Below are 11816 nucleotides of genomic sequence, written 5' to 3'. Positions count from 1 at the left end.
CTCAAATGAGACATACTCAAACGTGCATACAGTCTGTAGACAAGATTTCAATCTGATATCTTAAAAACTAAGGGCGTGAAAAATTCTGGAAATCTGCCTTAAGAAAAAAAAAGACAATGTCACGCCCCTCCGCCCCATTTGGAGCCGCCAAGTTGATCATCTGGTTCCAAAACGCATCTAGGGTGTTCTTTGGTCCATGTTCAAGTTGACCAATAACAGTAAGAATAATAATAAAAAAGAAATATAATAATAATAATAAAAAAAAAACGGGTTCAATACGTGTTATATGAGTTTCATAAGCGTTTAATACAACACTACGTTATGGTAGCTTTTGGTACCGTAAATCCTACAAGGGTTAAAGGACGCAATAAACAAGGCAATCTACACTACCATTAATTAAAAAAAAAAAAAGTATTACAAATAAATACACAAACTAAGAGAGTATCCATAGGTAGTTAATGTGTTATTAAAACGTTATGAGATTTGTCCACTTTAATGATATCCAGTAAATACCCAAGAAATTGGCATGTACACTTAGGTGATCAATGTTTCCACGAAAATGATAATTTGTACTCTTGTTCGTACCTATGCCAGTTCATATAGTACATATATTGAGATTTTGGTGAAACGTATTAAAGGAGGATATTCGATTTCTTCTTTTTTGGTTTAAACTTTTTTTTTTTAATAGCTGGTTTAAACCAGCCAACCCTGTCCATTAGTTTTATCTTTCCAAGCTCTGAGTTAATGTCAATAGGCCATGTACTACAGAACTGTTTGTAATATCAGGAATGTTCTGCACAGTAACCAATTACCATTATGCTCTTGTTCTCGAGATCCGTTACTACAGGAAGTTTCAATTTGACTGTCCTATATATATATATATATATATATATATATATATATATATATATATATAGATAGACAGATAGATTATAGGTGCTTTGTAGTTTTGGCGCTCCACATTTTGGAAGATTTACAGGTAAAATTCAATACTTTGCATGAAAAAACATTTATAAGGAACCAATTTCTGTCGCCTTCATAATACAACTACATTTTGGATTTACAAGTGTAGGATTACTAGTGTAAAATCATTACAAGTGCTTTAAGGAGGATAAATTAACTGAATATATAAGAAAGATGACTATCTAGATGTTATTTTCTACTGGCGGTACATAAGCTGTATTTTATGTTTACAAATAGAGCGTAACTAGTATGAAACCATGATAAGTGCTATTGAAACTTAATCATTGCCAAAAACCATTTCTTTTCAGTACTCTCGCTTATGTCTATACACAGTATCACTGACGCGCCTTCTCCCTTCGGACGCACACCCAGGCTTCCCGCCAGCTTCACCCTCTCTGACTAGGTAAGATAGCATTCATGCCTTTTAGTCGCCACCTAGCACATATTGGTTTGTGATTTTTGCACTATAGTTTTTATGCCATGTATTCGGAAGCAGTACGTACATGCAAATTGTACAAGAATTGTACGTTTCCAACGAATTACCGTACTTCTGATGGCTCCCTTGAATTTTCTCTATGCCAAGTGACATATTTCCATGCTGCCAACCACAAATCTTTCAGGGAGCAATAAGAAGGAAATTAGTGAAAGAACTATATTTTTTCAACAATTATTTCGAGTGGTGCGCCAAAAGTAATCCCGCACAATATTACATATTATATAGAATTATTGAATATAATATGTAATATATATATAGATTATTTTACACTATCTACAAATATGCAAGTTTGATCGAAATTCAGCATTTGCACTTAAATTACCTTTCTGAGAAGATACTGTCACAATAAAATGGCCGGCCAGCCCATCAAATTAAAGAACTATGGTACTTGTGATCTAGGACATCATATTGTTTTCTTGAAATAAAATGAAACTGTAGTTTTACGTCCCACGCGTTTACTCTTGTTGCTAAACGATACGAATTATTAAACTGAATGACTATAAAATAATCGGTGGAATGAGAACGTGAGAGGAAACGGGAGAACACCGAGAAAATCCACACACATGGGTTGACCACAAGCACGTTGGCTCACTGGTACAACGCTAATATACTAAGGTGACCTGATTTTGATTCTACGCTAAGTGAATTTATGGAGAGCGACATTATGGAATTTCTTTCCACAATTTTATTCCACTAATTAATCATTCCTTCCACCAATTAGTCATTAATCATTCGCTTCCTTTAGCCTAAATTAAGAATCAAAATGTTGGCTCGGATTCGAACCAAGGACCCCTCGCACAATAAGTCTCTGCCACTGAGACATCGAAACAACCTGCTACTCTTACAGCTTTTTAATGTACGTTACGGGGTTACATATCGAGAAAAATACAAGATTCTGACCGGAGACGTTACAACGGTACATTGTATATATGTATTATAAATCTTTATTACTTTGTAATTTTGGACCATAAGATATTCTAAATATGTACTAGGCTGACTGATTTTAATATCAGAAGAAGAGAAAGAAAAAGAAATAGTGTATATATATAATGTTAATATATATAAAAAAAAAAGGTTAAATTTTTGAAATAATAAGATTTTGGAACGTCGTTGTCAGGGACAACAAGAAATAAATAAATGGAACTATGGCAGAGGAGTTTGTGTTTTAGTGGCTCAATTAATGCAATAAAAGCGAACCGTTCTAACGTGTGTTAAATTCTGAAACAAACTCATGCACACATACCCGCTGTTTGAATTAGAAACATTTTCCTGCACTTCTACTACTTCAATACAAATAATAGTAACTTCTAGGCATATATATCATGCTGTAACACTTTCGGTCATTTAAAACGCAATTATTGAATTGTGTTAACTAGGAAAGATCATTCTATCTTCATCGTGTGTACGAAAATTAGTTACTGGGTCATTGTACCGCAGAATAGCTCCAGCATGTTAAGGTTTAGGTTGGCTCTGTATAACTCAGGATAGTTTAGGTTGGGTTGAGTTAGGTTTCATATTCCTAGACTTATTCCGCGGTACTTAGCCCGTTATTTCTCGTGCTGAGAGTGTTATATAAATCAGTGGTTCTCAATCTTTTTTGACTGCGACATACTTACTTAATTTCTTATTAATAATAACATAAATTATAGTAATGCAAGACTATAAATTTCTATAAAGTAGTGATTCTATGCACTATCGTTGCTGTTGCTGGAGGCGCTAACTGGTAAAGTCTATCTCAAAATTGGTTTTAAGTAATTAATTAATATTTACTGATTTTTAAATTTTAAAATCCTGCGACACACCTTATAAATGCGTGATCCACAAATGTGTTGTGACACACCTGTTGATAATCACTGATTTAAACGACTAACTTTATACACTTGTTTCTACGTACCGTAGTGAAAATCGTATTAGAAAACGCCTGAGACAATTTAAAAATCTCATTACATAATTTGTCGTTACATATTTTGTGTTTAACCGATTAATGCAATGCCTTTAAACTATGCTCAGCAGCGAGGCACGTATTGTAAAGACCAATGGCATACACAGAATTTTATCAAGGAAGTGTTTAGGCTGTCGAGTTGACATCTTTTACGAATTTCGTACACATATTTTAATATAGGGCATTACTCGAGCAGACGGTTCTACCATTTTTTGACACATTTCCTACATTCTCTGGTTGGGGTAAAGCTGTGTATTCCTTTTAGCAGAGTATGCACTAATGAGGAGCTCCATTACTACTTGCAGATTTTTAGGAGGGCTCAGTAAAGTGTGGACGTATGGCACAAAACCACTAAAAAGCAACAATTTTTATCTGACCGAGTCAGGGCAGAAGCGCAGCAGGGGTTCCGAACTTTAGCGAAATGGTGCGGCCGTAGGGAGCAGGCGCGTCAGCGACGGGAGTATACGCATCAACGAGGATAATGGAAAAGCACACTTACACATACAATACTTTCACTATCACTCAAAATTTATTTCAATACGCTATGCATTGACAGTAATTAATTATATCCACACTTTCATTCCTTCACGAAAAGTTTCAAACCGTATCTTACCTATAAATTCTCTATTTAGTAGAACCGTCAGCTCCAGTGAACCCTAACATGGCAAATGTTTATTTTCATATCTTGTTCGAGGGAGGTTAATTCTCCTTGACTTACGTCATTGTTGAAGGCTATGACATACTATCGGAACTTTTTTTTTTTTGTTTGTTTGTTCGTCTGTTAGTTCTTTCGACAATAACTGTTTCCAAATACATAGTTTGCACTCTATTACTTAACACATACTTTTTTCCATTTCTGAAAGTATAGTGTCAACAACATTAACATAGTTCCCCGAGACATCGATATCGTTGTAATATATTAAATGACACGCATTACTGATTCTAGGATCATTTTTAACAATACGAGTTAATGTACTGTAAAATAACAATACAAACTCTTCTTTGGGCATTCGTAAAAGTCTACTTCTTGCTTCAGCATTTCCTTTGCAAATACTGTAAAAAGTTACCAAAGGCCCAGCACCTTCCACAGCAGCATAAATATAGTCCCGCCCAAATTTCTTTACATCACATTTGATCTTATATACTGTACAACCTCCATACTGACGTTCTACAACACCTGCCCGATTATGTATTACAGTATCTAGTTTGTATGATTCAAGTATTTGACCATTTGCTACTTCTTTTAAATTATTAGGCAAATATGATGACTTCGGAATCAGAATAAATAGCCTTTTAATCGGAAATGACTTCGTAAGTTCTGTATCTCCTTCTCGTTGCTTCACAAATTCTTCAATTTTTTCTTTTAAACTCTTACAACCATTAAATCCGTGATTTGGTAGTATAACATTTAGATATCCGTAGAAGTAGCTATACGCCATAGCATTTCCAAATGGGAGCTCATCAAATTGTTCGAGAAATATTGATTCTGTTAATGGACTCTCATGCGTCCCGAAGTTACAGTGTATTATATTGCACATAGCTATAAGAAAAATATGAATTTTCCAGTCAATCGATTGAATTCTTGTAATGTTAAAATCATGGAAAGTCAACAATAACACTACAATCACTAAAATTAAGATAGCGAAACGTACTGTGTTTGAATGAAATGAAAAGACTCTTTTAATTGCAGAAAGTTTCTGATCATCATAACGAGAATGTAAATGTCGTAGCTCTTCTGCTAACAAACAAGTTCTCGATACACAACTTCCCAAAAATATTGCAAAATTAATTAGCACAAATAATACTATTATATCACAAATTTCCACCTTGAAATTTGTAATAATAAATACACTTGATCCAATGATAATTACTATTTTCCTACTACCACACACGGAAAATTTGCTGCTTCTGCTCATAAGCACGTTATTCGTAGCTTGCTCGACTTCTCCCATGTTGGATAATTAACTAATAAAAAGGAATGAATAAGTTTGTTTAACAAATTCGTTTTCACATCAAAAATCACAGCAATACTACTGTTCACAATACCTACATAGCAGTGTCAATTTCACAACACGTACACAGAGTCATATTGCTTTGCATGAAATCTAAGGTGTACCATCGGCCCTCCCATCCGGATTTTCTACGCCTTACATCACATTCTATTTTTCACAAAGCGGGAACGTACAATCTGACAATCCGGAAAGTCCCGCTCAGTGTTGGCAGAACTCAATAATGGAAAATCGGATCTAGAGCTTATGGAGCATGTATGTATAAAAATCAATTAGTAGCTTTCTCAGGGGTGTAGCCAACAGGTTTATGTAGGGGGGCCCGTCGTTTTTGAGGGGAGTAGCTACAAAGCCAAAAGAAATTATGTTGCAGCTAGTGTTTTTGAGGCCTGAAAAAAACCGGCAATTTTTTTGTTTCCTTCCGGGAAACTAAAAAACACTGGTTTCCAGTTTATTATTATTATTATTATTATTATTATTATTATTATTATTATTATTATTATTATTATTATTTGCTTTTTGTCCATAAATTATATTCCAGGTAGTTGTTATTATGTCTAAACAATAATTACTGTCCCGGACCAAACGTTATACCTTTGTCCATGACTATTTTAGTTTAAGACCTTGCACACAGAACCTATCTACATAAGGCTGATTTTCTTTGAAATTTCACTTATTTTCTTTAAGATTTTCTGACAAAAATAATTTATTATTATTTGTGACTAAAAAGAAACATAATTATTTTATTAACATCCATGTCTCATTTCCTGTTCTAGGGGCCGTCCACATATTACGTAACGCTATTTTTTTCTAGTTTTACCCCTTCCCTCCTGCTTGTCACACTTCGTAACGCAAGGCCGAACCCCTCCCCTTTGTTACGTAACACTTTTTGATCTTTGTTTTTTCATTATTTTGATTATTTTAGGAGTTATTACAATAAAAAAAACTATTCTTAATGGTAGAACTTTTTATTATAAAATGCTTATATTATTGTGAATATATTTGTAGCATTTTTCGCCAACAAATCAAAGTATTAGAAAATGGTAGACTCGTAATAATCTTTTATCCCCATAAGGTTGTTTAATTAACCAATCCTAATTCTTCAAACCTACTGTCGTTTCCCCAAGGAGATCGCATCCATCTTTTTAGGTCACTGGTGATTGGCAAGAAGGTACTGCAGAAGATGCAGTTTAGACAGGATTTAAAGAAATAACATCGACCTCTTCATCCGAGATCCAGGATGCTTCGTGCATTTGAGGTTCACCAGTGTTGACGATGCAGAGTTCTGTTCCTCGTCGACCACAGATTCGAAGTGGCTGCACACATGAAGAAACAGGGACATCTCGTTTGTAAACAACCTTTCGAGCATCTTCTTTGACCTTCGGACTTCAGTTTACCACTTTACAATTTTTTTTTCTTAAATCAGTGCGAGAATGCGAATAAACTCGATTTCCTCAGAAATATTCAAATCCAAAAATAATAATAAAAAAAGTAGTACGACATTAATATCCGACGAATTAGGTTTTTAATATCTTTAGGTCTGCAAATCGTGCATTGTTCCGTCACGGAAAATATTTCCCAAAAAAATTTTTAAAAAATTCTTCTGTTTCACATGCGAAACTTCTTCGAAGAAAAGAGTGGGCAATGATTCGAATCAGTAGTTTTAAATAACATTCCCAGAAATAGCGATACAAGTGAGAACGCGAAGGAATTTTAAAACGTTGGTTACGATCACTAACAACTAAGTACAGAAAAGCATGTGACGTAAATGCAATGCTGCGATAGCCGCAAAACGGAGTTTTATTGTATTGTAATACACACAGGGTTCTTCATCAGTCATGCTGGTGTCTAGTGCGTCTTCGAATAACTACTGTATGATTCAATTTATATAGGCTATAGTTCGCAACTTTCCGAAATAATGTAATTATTTATTTATCTATCTATATATCTATATATACAGGGTGAACGGTAATTATGTGGACGAACTTGGACGGGTGATAGTACATCTTAAAAAAAGCATAAAAGTCCTAGTGAACATGGGGGAAATTCCGTCCTGTTTAGGAATGATAGTGTTGAAAGTGTGGGAACATGAACTTCAGAGGCCAACAGCTTAAAAACAATACATCGTGGAGAGTGCGGTTTAAAACGTCACTTAGAAAGTCATACCTACTCTATTGAAAAATGCATATTTGAAAACGCAGCTACGTGTGCGCACGGGATTAACAACGTGTGACACTTCTTTCCTTTACAGCATGTCCGGGAATCCCTCCGTTCCTTTGGGGAACCCCGTGCGCACGCATAGCTGCGTTTCCAAACATGCATTTTTCAACAGAGTAAAATAGGTATGACTTTTTAAGTGACGTTTTTAACCGCACTCTCTATGATGTATTGTTTTTAAGCTGTTGGCCTCTGAAGTTCATGTTCTCACGCTTTCGACACTCTGTCACTCCTAAACGGGATGGAATTTGTCCCATGTTCACTACAACTTTTTTTTTTTTTTTTTTGCTTTTTGTTAGATGTACTATCACCCGCCCAAATTTGTCCACGTAGTTACCGTTTACCCTATATATATACTCAGATATAAGAGATATAACAACTCTTGAGCCACCCGACTGATTTCGATTAAATTTTCAACGTAGATGAGGTTCAGGCCTGGAATGGTTTTTATAGCTTCACTTTGAAGGTGCACTTTGAAGAGAAAAGGAAGATATACAAAAATCATCGAAAATGACCAATATTAATGTCGAATCATAGTTTTCGGAGTAGCTGGTATGAACAGTGCCATTTCCGATGCCGTTTAAATCCAAATTCAGTCCCCATTAGTACTCCTAAGGGGGATGGTGACATGTAAAAATAATGGAAAATAATTGAAAATAACTGAAATCCATACTGAAACCGTTGTTTTTCACCACATTTTTCATCTGATATAAATATGTTTTTTTTAATACTAGTTACAGTATATAAAAAATGTGATGCAGGTCTACTTACAAATCAGTTTAGTACCATTGTTTTATGGTAGTATTTACAGTACCTTGTTGAAACGTTTGCCTTCAAAGTGTCAAATATAAGTCGCAATAAATTGTGTAATCTGCTGTAAAAAAATTAAACCATACTGTTTTCCGATAGGTATAAGGAGCAGATATACTATTTTTCGATTAGTATGGTAAAATAGTATTTTTTCCATAAATTTACCGTAAATTATTAATTATATGTAAACGTTGTTATTTTTAAGTGACTTTTTAAGCGAGGTAATCTTACAATGATGTTTTAAAAGCTGGTCATTGGGGGGGGGGCAGGAAATCATTTGGGGGGGCCTTGCCCCGATGCCCCCCGTGGCTATACCCCTGAGCTTTCTATTAACCTTTTTGAATTGTACATAAAGTTTTCATGATTACCTTAATGGCAAAGATATCTCGAATATAACTTCTGAAGTTAATTTTTTACTTCCTATTCTATTTTATGGGCGCATAGCGAAATTATTTATTTCTCTACTTCTTTATCAAAAAATGAAATCGTACTGTCTTAGTAATTGTCTCTTGGGAGCGGAAAGGTATCTATGGGTGCAAACTTAAGTTAGAAGAACTTAAACGCTTAGGGGTGTAAATACAAGTTTGGACATATGCGTAATACCTATAGTGTAAAAACCACTAACCAACGTGTGCTAGGTGGCCACTAAAAGCGAGAATCCTAACTGAACGCAGCAGGGGGTCCGCGGAGAGTTTCTGTAGGGGACAGGCGTATGAGCGACAGTGGGTATCCCAGGCACATGGCCAGGATTTTGCAATAGGGAGGGGGTCCGTGACGAAATACTGTGGTTATCTCACCAGGGGCTCGATCGTTCTAAACTATTTTACTGGCAACAGACCCACATTAGTTTGTTAGGACAATAAAATGAGGATATGTTAGTAAATATTTTAATTTAAAAAAAACTATGAAGAAATCTTGAGTAAAAGAATATAAAAAAGTTTTGAAAAAAATATAGTCTTCCGAAGTCATTCGAACACGGTTCTGTTTGTCTTCTTTCTTCTTTTTTTTTCTTATCTTCGTTTAATGCTCTCAAGGATAGCAATGAGAACTCTTTCGGAAATAAAGACATCCTATAAAATGGATTAGTCTTGCCGCGAAATTCAAAATGCTGATATTATTGGTTATTCTGGGCATTTCTTAAGTTATGCCTGAGAGTCTATCTTATCGAACTGGTTATCGATCGTCATTTGTAGTCCATAGGATTGCCAGGAAGCTAGAGGAATTCGGAATGCTTCGTTACAATAATATCAATTTTCAACTTGACCCCTCCTCGTTTCCTCCACACAAAGCTCCTCATAAGAAAGAGTAACCAATCGCTTGTTCTATCTTTATACTTTTGACGCTGATTCATCTTTTTCTCGTTTCTTTTTGTTTCATATTTGCTTAATAATTTTCATTTCTGAATGCGAAGTGGGGTCCGGACCCCCTGGACCCACCCTTTGGCTACGTGCCTGGGTATCCGCATAAACGAGGTTACTGGAACAAAAACAATTCCTTGCTTGTGGGATAGCTTTCGAACACTTGCATGGTTACTCATGATCACATTGGATATTGTCTTCAGACAGTACTTGACATCATCAATTCTTTCTTATTTGTTATATGTGGTAAGCATACACTTTGCATTAGGAATTTCTACCTCATATGTCAGAGGTAAGGTCCACATATATTTTTATTACTTTCATATTCCTCGTTTGAAATCAGAATAGATATTTCCTGCATAAACTTTACAGAAAATAGGACAGCACAATTTTCATAACTAAACCAATGTAGATAGTTGGCTAATTGGATTGGTACTTGGCGTCCCTTTTAGTACTGAGACTATATTAGACATGACTCAACAAATTAACGACCTTACCACGCAAATTCCGGCCAGAAATCGGACCAGACCCGTAACCATCTCAAATACAGAGGGTTGAGATAATATTGGGATCCTAAGTTGAGTTCACCTTATATTCATACATACATATCAACAGACAACTGTCAGTCTATGGGAGGGCGAAGGTCGCAGCAGGGAGTCAGCCGTCCGGACCACCTCTACCTAGGGCCTAAATCGACCCGAAAGACGCACACGCTAACTATATAATCATACGAAAGAGCTCAATGAAGATTATGTTTAATAGTAAGAAAATAATGAAGCTGGGAGTGAAGTGATTATTTTGTCCTTACTTTTCCAATCGAATTAAAGTATTTTAACCCCTAAATATAAGTTTACGCCTTGCTTTTATTTAGCAAACATTGTATATACATAAAATGTTTATATGGATCATTTTACCGGCGTATTGATGTCAGTACATAATTCACATTTTTACTGTTTCTTAGTACAAGGAAACAAAAACCGAGCAATCACCATTAATTTCGAGCAAACAGAACTGACCATTGACTTGACATTCTGAAGATTTTCTTAGACCACAGAGAATATAATTTTTTAAAGAAAAAATACACGCCCAAATTTTAGGTCAGGGAGAACATCTATTCGAAAAAGAACAGAAATCAATGAGTATAAAAGTGCGCGAAGTCATCACAGTCAAAGTAGGTGTGAGAGTAGAGTTTCCACTTCTTTTCGCATTTCGTACTTAGTTTCTTTACGAAGTGTCCAGACCATAATTAAATCTGTTTTTTTTCTTTTTTTTCTTTTCTTTTTTCTTTCTTTTTTTTTTGTATTTTCCCATAGTTACCTGTGAATGTCATATGAAATATACATATTAATTATATATGGGTTACTGCAACTCCCCCTTCCTAATCTATTAAGTTTTATTAAGAAAAATAAAAATAAGTAGGTTGATCTTATATCCACCAAGGATTTCGTACCCTGGCCAACAATATTGGCACTGAAAATGCTATGATTTAAGTGTTACGATATACTGACAAAAGTCATCCGTAAATGGGTGTTTTTTGGCAGAAGCGCGGCCCCTGCCAACACTGTTGTCGTAAAATTACTGCAACAGGTGTGTTTTAGTTTAATTAACGATAAGCAATGAGAATTTGCACATAATTAATAACCTGAGTTTTTATCGCAAAAAACTGAAATAAAAAATACCCACCTGGCAGCTGGCATAAAAACTCAGGTTATCAATTATGTGCAAATTCTCGTTGCTCATTGTGATGCAAATTCTCATTACAAAAATGTTACAGATTCCAACATCGGTCATGATCTCAAAAATATCTACATAGAACACGCTTATAGCTGTTTGTTTCAAGTCTCATATCTTTATCGTCCTTGGTTCAAAACGTATACGCAATAATGCTTGCAACTTCATGGACACACTTTATGGACGCACTCCCAAGAAAAAACAAAAAAAGACAAAATGGAGTTAGTAGCAGGTAATTCGAGTTTAACGTCTTGTTCAGTTCCGAAACTACATGAGACCTACAATGTATCGTG

The 11816-nt window shown here is 35.2% G+C and overlaps 1 protein-coding gene across 1 annotated transcript; it reads right to left on the bottom strand.

Annotated features, from left to right (window-relative positions):
* Positions 1 to 931: 931 nt before the first annotated feature.
* On the bottom strand, positions 932 to 5570 carry LOC145664311 (stimulator of interferon genes protein-like). Its single transcript, XM_081730865.1, has one exon. The coding sequence runs from the start codon at positions 5351 to 5353 to the stop codon at positions 4235 to 4237; it is 1119 nt and encodes a 372-aa protein (XP_081586991.1). The 5' UTR covers positions 5354 to 5570; the 3' UTR covers positions 932 to 4234.
* Between the last annotated feature and the right edge of the window lie 6246 nt (positions 5571 to 11816).

The sequence above is a fragment of the Thermobia domestica genome, chromosome 11 (assembly GCF_964235325.1).
Source record: "Thermobia domestica chromosome 11, izTheDome1.hap1.1, whole genome shotgun sequence".
Taxonomy (NCBI): domain Eukaryota; kingdom Metazoa; phylum Arthropoda; class Insecta; order Zygentoma; family Lepismatidae; genus Thermobia; species Thermobia domestica.
The sequence above is the reverse complement of the archived record's forward strand: the minus strand, read 5'-3'. Positions and strand labels throughout refer to the sequence as shown.